The 17312-nt window shown below is 40.3% G+C and overlaps 1 protein-coding gene across 2 annotated transcripts; it reads left to right on the top strand.

Moving 5' to 3' along the window:
- Positions 1 to 3529: 3529 nt before the first annotated feature.
- Positions 3530 to 17124, top strand: ap1m1 (adaptor related protein complex 1 subunit mu 1). 2 transcript variants are annotated; one of them, XR_013786431.1, is made up of 13 exons: positions 3530 to 3759; positions 4502 to 4658; positions 4950 to 5017; positions 5166 to 5296; positions 5406 to 5553; positions 5894 to 6020; positions 6190 to 6332; positions 6452 to 6523; positions 6604 to 6762; positions 6852 to 6977; positions 13877 to 13952; positions 15227 to 16037; positions 16144 to 16431. XR_013786431.1 is itself a non-coding variant. In XM_079452952.1 (12 exons), the coding sequence occupies exons 1-12, from the start codon at positions 3718 to 3720 to the stop codon at positions 15247 to 15249; spliced, it is 1272 nt and encodes a 423-aa protein (XP_079309078.1). In that variant the 5' UTR covers positions 3530 to 3717; the 3' UTR covers positions 15250 to 17124. The 2 variants fall into 2 exon arrangements, 1 of the variants encoding a protein (XP_079309078.1); XM_079452952.1 differs by having other exon boundaries at positions 15227 to 17124.
- The last annotated feature ends 188 nt before the right edge of the window (positions 17125 to 17312 follow it).

The following is a 17312-nucleotide window of genomic DNA, read 5'->3' as shown; positions in this document are numbered from 1 at the left end:
GGAACATTGGGAAACCAACCATAAATCACAGATCTGAAAACCAGGGGAGAGGTTACAAAGAAAACACAATGAAAGCGTTTCAACCCTGTTGAGTTCACTGACTGATGTCTCTGTCCGTCCTGTTGCTGATTGGTCAGAAGAAGAGGTGTCGGTGTAAGTCAGCAGATGTGTTAAAATGGCTTTAGTCTCAAGGTCACGGTCGACAAAACCTTATTAGCATGATCATCAACATTTATGCTAATGCCAAAGTGCGGTTATAATACAGAAATGCAGGCCAATGAAGAAAAGCACGAAATGCGGTGGAAAGTAATTTGTGACATGAGCTTGATTTGCATTAAAAATATTTTCAAAATTGTAATATTTTTAGGTTAAAGGGTCTACTGTGTTTCTTTTCTCTTTTGGTCTGTGCTTAATGTGGTCTATGCGTGTCTGGATATAGTTTTTGCTACTTATAATAAAGAATTCACTTATAGTAAAGAATCAAGGGTCAGAAAATAACAGTACATTTCTAATACACTACACCTACATTAGATTGTATGCCTAGTTATGTAAATACATATTTATATTAATATATTTACATTATTATATTATATTATATTTATACTATAACCTTGATTAAATTAATTTTAAAAGACACTTATTTTAAATGTTATTGATTTACGTAACTACACTCCTTTAAACTCTCACTCACAGTAAATGTTTTCATTTAGATCTCAAGGTTAAAATACGTCTGTGAACCTGCCTGTCCCATAAATAAAAGTCTGACGTCAGTGACATAACTCACATTGAACCACGGCATGCAGAACATACAGACATGTTTTTTGATGTCAGTAAAAGTGAGAAGCTTCACATATATGAGCATGCGGCACAACTCCTTGTCCAGACCCTGGTCATCTCAATGTTGGACTACTGCAATGCTCTCCTTGCTGGTCTTCCTGCAAGGGCTATCAAACCACGCAGCAGCACGCCTCGTCTTCCAACAGCCCAAAAAGGCTCATGCGACACCCCTTTTCATCTCTAACCACTGGCTACCGGTTGATGCCCGGATGAGAATCAAGTCACTGATGTTTGCCTACAGGACTATCACTGGATCTGCACCGGCATGCTTTCTCACCCTCCTACACCCCATCAGGAACCCTGCGTAAGGGCAGTAAATCCCGTTTTCCCGCTCATTCTCCTTCACAACTCCTTCTTGGTGGACCATTCTTCCTAACTCAGTCCGGTCAACCACATCTCTCATAACCGTCATATATGAATACTTCACAGACAAACGAAAGGGGGAAAAAATTGTACACTAACCCTCTCGTCTCTCAACAGGTAGTGGTCTAGCTTTTGTTGAAACTAGTAACTTTGTATTAGCACCTATTCTAATATCGCTAATTGCTCCCTGAATGCTTTGGATAAAAGCGTCTGCTATACAACTAAATGTAAATATATGACCCTGTGTCTGCATCAATTTATTATAGAATTTAATATAGTCACCAATTTCCACAAGGTTTTAAAATAATTTCTCAGGTTGCAACCGTTCCAACCCTTTGATATTTAAATGTGACAATTAAATATCGAAAAACCATAAAACGTCTGGCCAACTAGCAAAAACTTTTCCAACTAGCAAAAAAATCCATAACAGCCCAAAACACCGTCCATTTCAAAATGGATATAAAATTGATCAAATGTCTCATTTAAAGATGTTAACTTAATAAAGCCAGAGATTTAAGAAAGAGTTTCTGTGGTGCAAGTTGCATCACAGAAAATGGCATTGCAGCATTTTTAAGAACATTTCCATGAGAACATTGAGAAACCTTAAGCATTAGGATTTCACAGCCTGGACTGGCGTTGGCAGATCATTGCGTTTGTGACCACAGACACTGACTATTACATCTCATCTCCACTGATGTATCTGAATGCACTCCTAGAAGGTGTTAGCAGCCAAAAGATTTCCTCTGTTTTACTAAATCCCAAAAGTTTGAAGGTGGGCCAATACTGGAAAGTTGCACGTTTATGAGACAAGACAAGTTTATTTATATAGTACATTTCATACACAATGGTAACTCAAAGTGCTTTACATAGAAGAAATTAAAAATATCCATTTGATAGAACAGTTAAGAAATAAGAAAAATAAAATGTAACCAGTTAAGAATAAAAAATAAAATAATATACAGTTTAGAATAGAAAATAAAGTACAGCGCAAACAGTCGGACGGTCAGAGGCACAGTGCACATTCATTAAATGCAAAGTTAAACAGATGTGTTTTGAGTCTGGATTTGAATGTGGCTATACTGTGGGAGCACATCTGATCTCTTCTGGAAGCTGGTTCCAGCCGAGACTGGCATAATAGCTAAATGCAGACTCTCCTTGCTTGGAGAGAACCCTTGGTATTTCTAGCTGATGCGATCCTAATGACCTGAGTGTTCTTTTGGGTCTATATTCAATGAGCATATCTGCAATGTATTGAGGTCCTAGGCCATTGAGCGATTTATATACCAGTAATAACACTTTAAAATATATCCCATATGTAACTGGTAGCCAGTTTAAAGACCTGAGGACTGGTGTGATATGATCATATTTACTGATTTTGGTCAGAATCCTTGCCGCAGCGTTCTGTATGAGCTGCAACTGTCTTATGGTCTTTTTGGGGAGTCCATTACAATAATCCACCCTGCTGGTGATGAAAGCATGCGCAAGTTTCTCTAAGTCTTAACTGGAAACAAAGCATCTAATTCTTGCTGATATGCTGATTTAGTTATTGCTTTGACATGACTACTGAAGCTAAGGTCTGACTCTAGAGACACACCGAGATTCCTGACTTGGTTTTTTGTTGTTTGACCTTCAGAGTGAAGGTACGCGTTCACCTTGAGAACTTCATCTTTATTTCCAAATGCAATGACTTCAGTTTTGTCTTTGTTTAACTGAAGAAAGTTTTGGCATATCCAACTATTTATTTCATCAATGCATTTGAGCAGGGAGTCAATGGGGCTGTAATCGTTGGGTTGAGTATATCTGTGTGTCGTCTGCATAGCTGTGGTAAGCAATTTGGCTATTTATCATTATTTGGCTCATTGGGAGCATGTACAGGTTGAATAGGAGAGGCGCAAGAATTGAGCCTTGAGGGACTCCGCATGTCATGGATGTCCACTCAGACTTATGGTCACCTATACTCACATATGTTCACTATTACATACACACGAAACACCGTCTGTAAATGTCTTCGATATGCAGTAAATGTATAACCTTTATGAGAGAAGGCTCTTGAACGTAAATACTGTACAAAGCACTTGTAGAGCTGCTTGGCATCAAGAGACATCTAGTGGACATGACGGATTACATGTGGTGGAACTGGCTGAAATTCACTGGGGGGACTCCAGTGGGGGACACATTTTACAGAGAGAGAGAGAGAGAGAGAGAGAGAGAGAGAGAGAGAGAGAGAGAGAGAGAGAGAGAGAGAGAGAGAGAGAGAGAGAGAGAGAGAGAGAGAGAGAGAGAGAATGTTCCCGTTCTATTGAAATTCAGTCGTTCGTCCAGTGCAGCAGGGGGCGCTGCCGTCACACGCGCTCATCGCAGCGGCGTCTCCCGGTTCCTCAAAATCTCTCTCATCCGCACTCTGGTTGGATCTGAGCCCCTTTAACGGATGACAGTTAGTCATTAAATACATAAATGCCTCAGAAGTGACCGAACTTCTGTAGTTCACCAATATAAGGTGTCGTTAAAGGCGAAAATATGTCGGCCAGCGCGGTTTATGTGTTGGATCTGAAGGGGAAGGTAAGATAACGGTTCACTAGCACCGCAGGCTAAAGCTAACCCATAGCGAACATGACGTGAGGGGACATAGATATCAGTAAAAACGAGAATGAAAATATATTTACACGTTTCTGCTCGTCTGAAAGCATTCAAATGAACTTAAATAGAATAAATTAAAGGGGTTGCGTGGCTGAATGTTGGTTGACGTTAAGATTAAATCGAAATCCAGTCACTGTTTACATTTTTATAGCGATTATTTTTCATATAATTTTCACATAGGTGTCCATAAATAAATGAATATGACACTAGTAAACTATTGCCAATCGTATAACCATAGATCTACCACAAACACCATGGTTAAACTATGTTTATTGTATCTTCCCATGCTCTAACCATAGTTTTATTTAAAGTAAAATCATGGTTCATTTTAGTAGAGGGAAGAAACTCAACATTGCACAAAACTCTGATGGTTTAATCCGTTAATCTGTTAATTCCCGGCTCTGGTTACTATGGTAACTAGTGGTTTGGGGAAATATTCATGGTGGTCCAATGTCAGCTCTGACCCCGGATCAGTTTTACTCAGTGCAGTTATATGATTAAAGTAAGAAAACAGACTACAAAAGTCTCCGCGTTTCTTTTGTAATTCAGAATGTCTGCAGTAGAACATTTTGAAGATGGAAAGCTGGAGAACTTTGGGAACGACTTTATTTAAACATAGAAAGTGATGAATTATGGTTGTTTATGAGGCACGTGTGTTTTTCAGGTTCTGATCTGTCGTAACTACCGCGGTGATGTGGACATGTCAGAGATTGAGCATTTTATGACCCTGCTGATGGATAAAGAGGAAGAGGGCACGCTGTCGCCCATCCTGGCTCACGGAGGAGTGCGTTTCATGTGGATAAAACACAACAACTTGTATCGTATCCTCCCCACACCATCTAACTGATCCTGAATGAGTTTTTACAGTGTAATTCGTTTTTTGTTAGTACTGCGTACTCTGATTTTTAAGTACCAATGGTTTGAATGCTGTTTATTCATTGCATATTTTAACCTTTTCTTTACAGATGTATCGCATTAAATAAAATAATGTGTATTGACAATATGATGCCGAGAGAGCCAATCATTTTGATGAATGCTGCTGCTCTTTAAAATGAAGAGTTTGCTTGATTTGTGTTTTTTTAAGCATGTTTGCTTAACTTGAGGGCAAACAGTTGTTGCAACATCCAAAAAGAACGCTTGTGTCTCCTTGGTTTTTTCATTCCTCTACAAAATTGTGCAGGTTGGTTACATCCATTTTACGTTTTATTTTAAGCCCAGTCAATCATTTAATCTACAAAAACCAAAGCTTGAGATATTACTGTCACATTTTCGAGACTTGCGATGAGGTATTTGTAAAAATGAGATGCTTGCCTGTCTGTGTGTCTCAGGTGTTCTCAGAATACTTTAAGGAATTGGAGGAGGAGAGTATCAGAGATAACTTTGTCATCATCTACGAGCTGCTGGATGAACTCATGGACTTTGGCTACCCCCAAACTACTGACAGCAAGATCCTTCAGGAGTGAGTCCATGTTTACATTCTTCATCCAAACCTTTCTGATGTCAATCAGGAATAACTGATGGAAAGTTGTGTTTGCCGCGTGTGTTTATCATTGGGTGTCGATACACAGATACATCACGCAGGAAGGTCACAAGCTGGACACGGGAGCTCCGCGGCCTCCCGCGACCGTAACCAATGCCGTCTCCTGGAGGTCAGAAGGCATCAAGTACAGGAAAAACGAGGTTTTCCTGGACGTCATCGAGTCTGTCAACCTCCTGGTATGTTTTTAGAAACACAGCGTTAGAACTGCTGAAAATAAATACAGGAATTCACAATAACAAACAGGACGCAGGTCACAGTAACATCCATCCTATTGTGCTTTTGATGTGTGCGGTGATAACACTGCTGGTTTTCATAACAGCATTAACGTATAGAATAGTTATTGTTTCAAACAGTGCCGGGAAAATGATGAACCAATTTAGCTTGAATATGGCTTCCATCCTATGCAACACTAAACAGTTCATAGCATTTAGATAAATCGAACTCTAAACAAAAATGATTGGATTATGTATAGATCGCTGAGATGTGAGCGACTCACAGGTTCTGATCTTTTTCCAGGTCAGTGCGAACGGTAACGTCCTTCGCAGCGAGATCGTCGGCTCTATAAAGATGAGAGTGTTTCTCTCGGGAATGCCAGAGCTGCGTTTGGGTCTGAATGACAAGGTTCTGTTCGAGAACACTGGCCGTGAGTTGCTTTTAAATCTCCCTACAGATGTTTGCACCGTATTTAGCTGTCTACACACTTAGTTTACGTTGGTTTATGAATAAATCAATTCCTTTAGATTCAAGATTTTACATTGGATTCTTCTGATGCATTGTGTTTTTATGATTCGACCTCGTCTTTCTGTCTTCAGGTGGTAAGAGTAAATCTGTGGAGCTGGAGGATGTGAAATTTCACCAGTGTGTGCGTCTGTCTCGTTTTGAGAACGATCGCACGATCTCCTTCATCCCTCCGGACGGAGAATTCGAGCTGATGTCATACCGCCTAAACACGCATGTGTGTGTCTCCGCCTTTCCAACACATGACTGTTTTCAGTACACATTTCAAGCATCCCTTGCTTGATTCCGTTTCTGCTTCTGATTTGTAATGTCTGTTTTAATGTCCTGTGTGAACAGGTGAAGCCACTGATCTGGATCGAGTCCGTGATTGAGAAACATTCACACAGCAGAATCGAGTACATGATCAAAGTGAGAACACGCACACCTTACTTCATCTGTGTATGAGCTCCAAAACCTTGTCTGACACTTGCTCGTGTGTGTTTCTTCAGGCCAAGTCTCAGTTTAAGCGACGTTCCACTGCCAATAATGTGGAGATTCACATTCCTGTCCCGACTGATGCCGACTCGCCCAAGTTCAAGACCACCGTGGGCAGTGTGAAGTGGGTGCCGGAGAACAGTGAGATTGTTTGGTCCATCAAGTCTTTCCCTGTAAGAACACGCGCACACCCACAAATTCAGAGTCTTTTTGGTTGTAATAAATACACAGCTGACGGTATGTGTGTATCTATCGATCTCAGGGGGGTAAGGAGTACCTGATGAGAGCTCATTTTGGGCTTCCCAGCGTGGAAGCTGAAGACAAAGAAGGCAAACCACCAATCAGTGTGAAGTTTGAGATCCCTTATTTCACCACATCTGGAATACAGGTACTGTTCCCTTCAAATCCATCTTTTGTTAAATTTTTTGTGTATGTGAAAATCTATGAGGGGATTATTTTCTCTGACTGCAAAGCCATCAGGAATGCCATTCTTTACCCTAAGTTTCTGAGATGTAAATTTGTTCTGCAGTATCGTTTTGACCAGTATTCGGCCTTTGTTTGGTTAAAATGTAACAGCTGTACATATGAAAAAAATCCTATATTTCTGGAGCAGATTGTTGTATCTTCATGTTTCTGACATCAGGTGGCGCTACTGACTGTTTCTTTAATGTTTAATGTAGTTTATTTCCCCTGGGTGCTGTACACCTGTTTCTCAGACACCGAGTGCTGTTTTGTGTGTGATCAATAGATGGCGCTACATATCTGCATCTGTTTCACTTACCGTGTCATTCAAAGTTGATCAGACAGTGTTTGCCATGTTGAAGCAATAAGATTTTAGTTTGTTGTGATGTGCCACAAGCTCTAGTGTTGATGAATCGGCCGTCTTCATTAAACAAGCATTACAATTCGGCTGCTTTTCTTTCTTTACTGGTGCACATGCTGTGAAATGCCATGGAACATGCGTCACCTTAAATATATACCTTCATGAAACTATCAGTCAAAACCTTTGAAGAGAATCTGTTTTGTATTTTTCGATTCTACCAGGTAGCAGGTATATTTTTGCTTCATTTCATTTAAGTTAAATGTAAACCCTGTGTGTGTGTTGTGGCTTTGACTGGATGTGATCCAGACGCTGGCTGACAGTCAAAGGCTGGACAGGCACAACTTCACTACAGCTGAATCATGTGTTTTAGCAGATGCTGTGTTTATTTGTTAGGGTCAGCTGTGTGTGTTTGTGTTTCTGAAGCGTCAGCAGTTTATGAAGGTGGGCAGAACAGAATGGGACTGCCGATTGATTTGAACGCTTTCTTAAACACGCATACAGGCCCTTCACCTTTAAATGAGTCTGTCTGGGGATTTAAGTCTTTTAACTTTTACTTGGTTTAGAGTTTTCTGTGTTCTTCAGTTTCGCACGTGTTATGTGCCATGAATAAAGGCAAGTGTCCTTCTGAGCATCTCTCTGAGAAATGACTTTCTCAATTAAGGGTTAAAGGACTTTGATTCCTGTGAATGAGAGATGTTTAACTGATCTGAGAATGTGGCATGATAAGAACTACTGTATGTATGTATGTACATTCTTAAAAAATAAAGGTGCTTCAAAGGTTCTTCACAGCGATGCTATAGAAGAAGCATTTTTTGTTCCACAAAGGTTCAATGGGTGACCCTGAATAGTCGACTACCAATCTCACAGTCGAATCTTCGCACAGGTGTTATGCAATGGGGATATTTTGGTTGTATGGTCAGTGGCGTAGCAGACGGGCACGCACTGCGCCGCTAAAAATATAGTAAAGAAATGGGACAATTTTAGGGTTGGGTACTGAAACCCCCAGCGCAGAATCGCATCTCTCTGCGTCTTCTGTGCTGTGAGACCGGTAAAGAGAAGCAGCCCGTTCTGCCTGTTTTTGTCTGTTTAAATGGCAAGATGCTTTATTGCACTCCTCCTATACATGTGGTAAATATAGTAACTTTATTGGTAATGAATGTGCTGTATTCCCGTTTGTAAAAAATAATTCATTATTATCGAGTAGTTTTAAAAATTGTTTTGAGGCGAGATTATGTCTAGTATTGTATGGCACAGAATTGTTATGTGATGTTTATGGAAGATAACCATTAATTTGACCATTTTTGGCTCGTGTTTTAAATATATGAAGAGTTTGGTTCCAAAATGAGAACTTTAAAAACATGATAACATAATAAAAAAGGTTTTTGATGTGTTAGTTCGCTGTTTTTTATGGCTTGAATTAAAACAAACCAACTGCAGTTTCATTGTGTGGAATGCACAATAACAAAACATTTCAAAAAAAGACATTTTACCTAAACACATTTATTCTGCACATTGCATCTTGAATCAATTTTTTTATTTGTTTACCTATAATGGTATATTTTGTTGTTCTGGTATATTCCGCTCACACATGATTAGACTATCGGTCGACTAGAGGCAAGACGTGACCATTCTGATTCGACAATGTCAATCCTTATTCGAGGACACCCCTAAAAGGTTCCTTAAACTTAACTTTTTTTTAATCTGAACAACCCTTTTTCACCATGAAGAACCTTTTGTGTAACAGAAAGGTTCTTCAGATGTTAAAGGTTCTTTATTGAACCAAAGGGTTCTTCTATGGCATCGAAGCCGCTTTTGAAGCACCTTTTTTAAAGAGTGTATGTGTTTTTAAAGTAGATGCTAATGTAGAAAAATATTCCAGGTTAACAGCTATAAAAATCTCTTCTTGGCTTGTTGTTGCGTGAATATGTTTTTGTAAGTGCGTTACTGTACAAGGAGTATTCCTTTAATAGATTTTCTACGGGCATCACTCCTTTCACGCTCGCATCGCTCGCCTTTCTCTATAACCCACAAACCAGAGAAACAATCAAATCCGCAGGCCATACACGCTTAAATAACAGACTGCCGTGACATACAGACACATCAGGCAAATTATAGAGAATGCAATAAAAACGATAAATACAGAGTTTTGGGAAAACGCGAGAGATCTGATGTTGAAACTGCAGTTTTCTGTCGCTCGAGGTCATATGGCTGAACTCTGTGTGCCCTGCACGCAGAATGGAAACGGCTTCAATAAAATAATCCATTATTTTGAAAGAGGAGAATTTGACATGACAGCTTGATTTCCTCTGTTCAATAGTAAGTTAAACAGCCCACACGGATATAAACGACAAGAATGTTTCTGAAAACTCAATTTGCTCCTTACAGTGAGGATGTTTCGGCAAAATGATGAGGGTAAGTCAGTCATGCGTCAAATCGAATTAAACGCTTAACTTATACGCCATTTCCTCTTTAATTTTTTGCCGTTTTCGTTGGCTGCTTCTCGTCTGCCTTGCAGCTGTCCGACAGCATCTTATTTCCCCCAAACATCTTGTGCTCAATTACAGCTTTGGGGAACGTTAAACGTGTGCCGTAAATCAAGACGTATCAGAAATCGCCCGCATCACATCCAACCCAGTGGGCTTCAGTTTGAGGTGTGTACAATATGAATGCCGTGATGTCGTTGAGGTGGGGCCGCAACTCTGCGGTGAACTTGTTTTGACTGTCGCGTTCCCGTGAGAGAGACTGTCTGAATGTTGACCTGCTCTGAAACCTCAGGAAGGCTTTGATAACCTCTCCCGGCCGCCCAGCCCGGGTTTGATATGCCAGCGCCGTCTCCAGCCCTGAGACAAACTCGGCGGTGCCAGGCGTCAGGTCCCCTGAGATCAGTGCCGCCCGCTGATGGAGCGACAGTCTCACGCTCATGATCCAGCCTGCGGTGTGGTCAGGCCTCGGGCCGTTTGTCAGAGACTGGCCAACCACAATCTGATCTGCAGTCTGTCTCAGGGGACCGGACAGTCTGCCGGACGCTGGCGTTGAGAATCCCATATGTTGAACATTACAAGTGCCCTGTCACAGTCCCAAATAGACGCATGTGTACTCTTACAAGTGTGCTATTTTTGACGTGCATGGTTTTTATGAGAAAACAGAAATACTTTTCCCAGCATTGGATATATTTGATTCGATGAGCAGCCAGTCGTGTCATTTTCAAATGCGAGCTTTACTCTTGCGTTTCTGAAATATGCGCGATGTAGACGTGACTTCATGTTCGAAGATCAAGCGGTTGGCAGATGCTATGACGTGTTTAACATGATTTCAGAAATATTATTTACATCAGTAAATTAAGACACGTGTTATATTAGGAATTAAAGAACCCTTTTCATTGCTACAGTCGAGACCTGCATCTCTAGGGTCACATAAAAAGGCCCAAAAGTTGTGATTATGTTCACTTAGGCGACCAACCAAAATACACAAGCTCTCTGTTTACCCTGTACAAGCTTCCGTACGCAATCCCCTCATGCTTGTTTGTTTGTTGGTTTTTTAAGCAGGTGAAACTGTGAGAGCCGAGTCGGCCGCTATAGTGGGTACACGTCGTGCAAAAGTCCGGCTTTGAGCACACACTGATTTAATGAAAGACCGGCGCGAAGCAAAACCACTGACCACCAGATCTGAGCGATACACACACATCGACGCTACAGGCATGACGTTGCATTGTGTAGATTTCATCCTTAAAACATATGCACAGTCAAGAGCGTCTAGAGTTATTTTTATATAAATCCTGATATGTGAGTGGACAATTGAGTATCCAGAGGTCAATGCCCAGTTCGTATGCATCGATAGATATGCAAAAAAAAGCATAGCAGTCAATTTTATCCAATTGTTTTTAGAGCTTTTATCAGCTCGAAGTTTACGATGTTAATATTTGGATTCTTCGTGCTAATACGTATTTAGCAAGTTTTCTCAAATGAAAGAGGAAAAAAATCAGGTAGGTATGAGTTTCAACATCCCCGGGTGTACCTATATACGCATCTGGTTCAAAAATCATTAGAAATGAAATTGTATATGACAATGAGTGCATTTACATGCACAGTCTTACTCCTATTATGCATAATAAGCTGATAACAAGTAAGGTCATCTAAACGTGTTAAACAGTTTTCTTTTATCTGGGAAATCTCATAAATGGCGTAAGCAAAACCCACTCGGCAGACGTAGTTTTTCGCCCATTACTCTGAGTTGGCAATGCATGTAAATGTCTTTACTGCACGATGTAAACACGTTAAAACAAGTTTGCTAAGCTGATTTTTGATAGAAATCTGTTTATTTTGTGCATGTTAACAGACTCAATATTTATTTTATAGTGTTTAAATTGTATTGCGGTATTGTGAGGGGTATTTTTTGGGGGCGATTAATCGCATCCAGAATAAGAGGCCGTTTACAGCAGACCGTTTTCAACTACAAACTTTATATGCGTTTTGACTGTTCATTTTACACAAAACTGCGTTTTGGGGGACTGAAAAAGCCAACGAAAAAAACGACGGCATTATCGTTTCCGTGCTGTGTTTTCAAAAAACTATGACGTCATACGCATGCGTATTATGCGATGAGTCTGTAGGCATTGGCGGGTATTCCCTAAACAATAATGGCGGCATCCACGCTGCATGTTTGTACTGTGTGAAATACTTATCATTTCTCCGGCAAACAGTAGATTTACTGCACTACTACAACCAACGAAGACATAGTACTTCTATGCATACTACTATAAACGCACATACACGCCAACAAAGTGTTTTAAAAGCTCTTTTAGATTAAAACGGTGTAATTGTATATATGTGCGGAAGCATGTAGGGTTTCTTTTTAGCACAACAGCGCCATCCTTTTGGCCTGGCATTTTTTTTATCGTGGAATAGTACTGTTAAAGTTTGTGTTTACATGTCGGAGCCGATGGCCTTCGGTAACGTGCTCCGACATGTTGCGCTTCGGGCGACCCGAATTTGAGTCCCGGCTCGAGGTCCTTTCCCGATCCCACCCCCTCTCTCTCGCCCACCTTACTTCCTGTCCTCTCTACACAACAGCTGTCCAAATAAAATAGGCAAATAGGCAAAATGGCCCCAAAATATAATCTATGTGCACTGTGAATATTTATTTTGTATTATAAACACACACACACGTACACAATCATGTAAATATTTAGGAAATTTTTCTTAAATGTATACATGTATGCGTGTGTGTTTAGAAATACAAAATAACACGCACAGGGCACAGACATATATTATGTAAGCACTAACTTTTATTCTGGATGCGATTTATAAGTCTGTATTCGTTTATACGATGTCTGTAAGAAAACCGAACATGTGCACAACTGAGGTTAAACACATTGACTGTTTGACTTAAGACCATCCAGCTTGAAATATAGACTCACAGTACTCATCATGAGCATCACATAAACACAACCGAAACAACATCCAATCGCTACATTTACACAAAACAAACGTCGTACAGAAGCTGACGTTATACTACATTTAGACCTATACCGTTTGTCCGTCTCTTCACACTCCGGCCCGCCCGGCTCTACACCGATGGTGGCCCGGTGAGTTTGTGTGAGCGGCACCCAAGAGTGACACATTACCGGCCCACGATCGCCAGGAGGATTCTGAAAATACCCGCGTGGGTGGACAGCAGGGTTATCCTTAAGTTTTATTTGAAGCGACTTCTTCGAAATGCTCTTTTGTAGAATACATCTCTTATTTTCTTGCGAGTCTCTGCTTCTATTTTGCGTCTGAAGGAGTGTATTTTTGAACGTTGAGACAGGGAGGTTTTCTGTCTTAGAGAAAAGAGTCTACAATCAGAACAAAGATTAAAACCCTAACAAACAAAGCTACAGAAGATGGACAATACTACAGTACTATAATTCAATACGCCTAAATCCAAATGTCCACCCTGTTCTTGAGAAGGTGAACTCGTCCACCCGTCTGGCCGTCTTCCATTGCTTGGACGAAGGTGTAACAACAGCAGAAAGGGTTAAAGATTGTTTTAAAATAGAAAATGGCACGTCACTTCTGGGTATTGGGGCATCTAGTGGCTCTTACAAAACGTGATTGTGCTCTTTCAGCATGTTTGGAACAGTTGTGCAAATGCTTCTGTTGTGAACAGTGATGCAAGCCCGGCCGTACAGAGACAATGCTTGACGCAACACCGCTGCCCGTAGTAAGGTGCCGTTTCCCCAATCTCACTTCTTCATGTACTTCCGGCTTTCAAGTTCCACTCTGCCACGTTCCCAGGCTCGGTTGCCCTCGTGCCCGGCTGTGACCCTCATCCAGATGCCCTGCGGGGACCTCACGAGACACTGATGTCTAAAATCTAAATTTATCTACAACTATCAATTCTTCTAGTGCAGAAAATGTAGATTGAATGAATTGACCCACAATGCATTGCATGACATCTTAACGAGACGTTTTCTGTTTTGACAGGTGCGTTACCTGAAGATCATTGAGAAGAGCGGATATCAGGCCCTGCCGTGGGTTCGCTACATCACCCAGAACGGAGGTACGTTTCTTTCTCACGTCTGATCATTTTCCGGCTTCATGTTTTTACAGCATTGCATGTATTTGGCAACAATTAAGCAATGCGGTAAAGAATGATGGGAGATGAGTTTGTGAGAGCGGAGGTGACATTTTTCGAAGAAAAGACGATGTGCTGCACAGAAGCATGCAGAGGTGGCGAAATCATTCTAAAAATGGAAACACCGGCACAGTATGTTGTTTCTGCAGATTGAAGCTGTCCAAGCACTTTTGATGAGACGCAGTTGCCATCCAGATTTCTTGGGTTGATCGAGGGGCATCTGATCACATTTAAGAGGCAGATCTGTTTAATGAGATGATGAATTCTGGTTCCTTTTGTCCGGACAAAATAAGCATAAAGACACTTTTAGTTCTCGTTCACTTCATGTTCACACTGGAATTTTTAATACCGAACCTCACAGCGAAAAGATCACAACCCAACCAATCAGCTTTTATCATAAATGATATATACCGAGCAGGGCAAAATGTGCTTTTAACTAGCCGAGAACTCATCAAATGTTTCAAAAAAGGAGTCAAAACCGCTTTGGGAGTCCCCTGATGTTTGCACAAATCCAGATCTGCTAAGCGTCTTTATATGCCATCAAATCTTGTGATAGTTGTGTTGGGACGTCTTTGATCCGCGTTGTTCATATTGCAGTTTAAGAGCTTTTCAGGGGCCTCGGGACACTTGTTTGGTGCACGCCAGGGTTCAGATGGCCATACCCTCTCAAACGGAGCGTACCATCAGAACAATCGCTCCAGAGTTAGTTTTAAAGGTCCAGTGTATGAAATTCAGCGTCACCTAGTGGCGAGGTCGCGAATAGCAACCGATGCCGTCTTTTCGAAGCACTGTCACAGGATAAAGATGTCGTCACGTCTTCACTTCTTTACCGAAGGAGATTTTTGATACGCACTCTGTAGAGCAGTTTGTCCGTTTAGGGCTACTGTAGAAACAACATGGAGAATTTCATGCAAATGGACCAGCGGCGTATGTAGATAGAAATATCTCATTCTAAGATGATAAAAACATAACGCTTTAATCCTCCAAAAAATTATACAGTGGACCTTCAATCGGTCAAACCTGTCGAGTGCGAGCACACCCTCATTCGGTCATGCTGAATGTTATTGATTGAGGTTTTGATTGTGTTGTGAAGGGTGTGGAGAGAAAGTTCAGCTGTCATGAAATTCACTTTTCTGCTGTGTTTTCCTGTGCTTCTGTGCATTTAATTAAAGCTCTGCTCATTTCCTTCTGTCTTACAGACTATCAGCTGCGGACGCAGTAAATGAACTGCATTACTGCTGAGCATCACAGGTCACGGGTGCCCCTCTCTCTCTCTCTCTCTCTCTCTCTCCAGACACTCATCTGCAGTATTTACAACATTGTGGTGATCTATTAAATAAAGTATGTGTTAGCTTGAGTTACATCTTTACAGTTTTACTTGCATTTTTTCATATTTAAATAAAACCGTAAAGAAAATAGAAGAGCATCTCTTGACTGAAACAGATCTGAAAGTATAACTTGTATTAAGAAAATGAAATCCCGAGATTGTTATATCTCACTGAATCATTAATGAAATAATCAAAAGGAATGAATAACCAGGCTTAGTTTTCTTCGTGCAAAGCAGTATTATTCTTATTTAAAAAAGCATTGTATGAGTTTTGATGTGGATTTATTTCAACTTCGTCACATGTCTCTGGAACGTCGATTCATATTGGAATTATATAGTTTAGATTTGTTTGTAATACTGCAGATGGGTGTGTTCAACTGTGGCCTGATGGGACGCGGAACGGGGTTGTCATGGACCAGTCATGTGCTTCTATGTGTGTTTGACAGTATACAACAATTACATGTCGCGTGAACTAAACCGTTATCGCTCGGCATCAACGGAAATGTGTCCAATCTCCTGCATGTCATATTTCAGATCATCATGTTCCCATACTGTAAATGCTTCTTCTTTCATAACTCCGATCTGTTTGTTTGTTTGTTTGTTTATGTATCCGTATAGACAACAACAGTCATGAGGTCAAGTTTTAGTAGCACTTTATAGCTTCGACATCATTTCACGACAGGGTATGATTCCTGCACATTGAAGGGTTTTTTGTTGTGATTTTGCTTTGGATTTATCTGACGTTTGTGTAGTGTTTGTGTGTTTGTAACTCAGTATTATCTGTTACAGTCGCAGAACCTAGTGTAAGTTTACTACGCTTCAGAAATGAAGGACATGATCTCCACACAACTATTCCAAACTCAAATCACAAGTCAACCATGGTGCCATTTATAGACAACAAGATGTTTTTTTAATATATTTTGTTGATTTGCCTTTAAAATATGGAATGTAATGGTTAGCATTTATACCATGGAGCTGAAATGTGACATCAAATGTTTCCCTCAAAACCTTCCTGTATCTCCTGTCAGTCATAATTCATCTCTCTGTACTTCAAACATCTTAAAGCATCTGTTTACAAAATAATCCATCGCCTCTGTCTCGTATTTAAAATCTTATTTTACATGCATAAGTAAATTGTACAGACAGTAATGTCTTGTATATGAAACAATAAACCTTTAGAAAACACGAAAAGTTAGATACACGTTAAACTCTTGTGTAATATTGAAAGCCTTTTATCATCATAATGCAACAAATACCTAGAAGCAAAAAACAACAATAGCAGAGATTTGTGTTGCTTCTCCACCTGTGCAGATAAATACACAAACATTGCGTGTAGCGGATTAAAAGCGGCTTTTGTAAATACGTTTTATGGACTTCCTCTGTGTGGGATGTTGTTCTACATGTTTATGTTTTCTCAGTCTCTTGATTCTTGCCTTGGGAATTGTTCATCAGGTTTGATCCGTGAGATCATCCCGGCAGGTTTTCAGAGACAAAAAGATCACGGCCTATTGAATTTACTCATCCATTCATTTGGGTCTCATTGTTCCGGATCTACAAGTACAGGACGTTCTTGACAAGTACGTAACTCACGCATGTCCAACCCGTCACGTGTCGGATGCAAAAGCTTTATTTACTTTTAGCAATTCTTGAATTTTTCCTCTTCCTCCTTTTTCCACCTGTATTCGTTTTATCAAAGTAAACAGAGACATTTTTAAAAGACTGTAAAATACAAATTTGGTCAAATATAAAAGTTGTTGACGTTTTTATCATTACACCCACGGTTTGATTTATTCATTTTTCCTGGCATTGATTTACAGGGCTTGACTCTTCTGAGTAATATCCCGAGATGTCGCTTTATGTTTGTAGTCATTAAACATAAAACAACTGTTTCACATTTATAGTTTTTTTATATGTTCTTTTTACAATAGACACATGTGACATGTATGTTTATTTGATTT

Source organism: Barbatula barbatula (genome assembly GCF_947034865.1).
Source record: "Barbatula barbatula genome assembly, chromosome: 3".
In the NCBI taxonomy this organism is placed as follows: domain Eukaryota; kingdom Metazoa; phylum Chordata; class Actinopteri; order Cypriniformes; family Nemacheilidae; genus Barbatula; species Barbatula barbatula.
The sequence above is the reverse complement of the archived record's forward strand: the minus strand, read 5'-3'. Positions and strand labels throughout refer to the sequence as shown.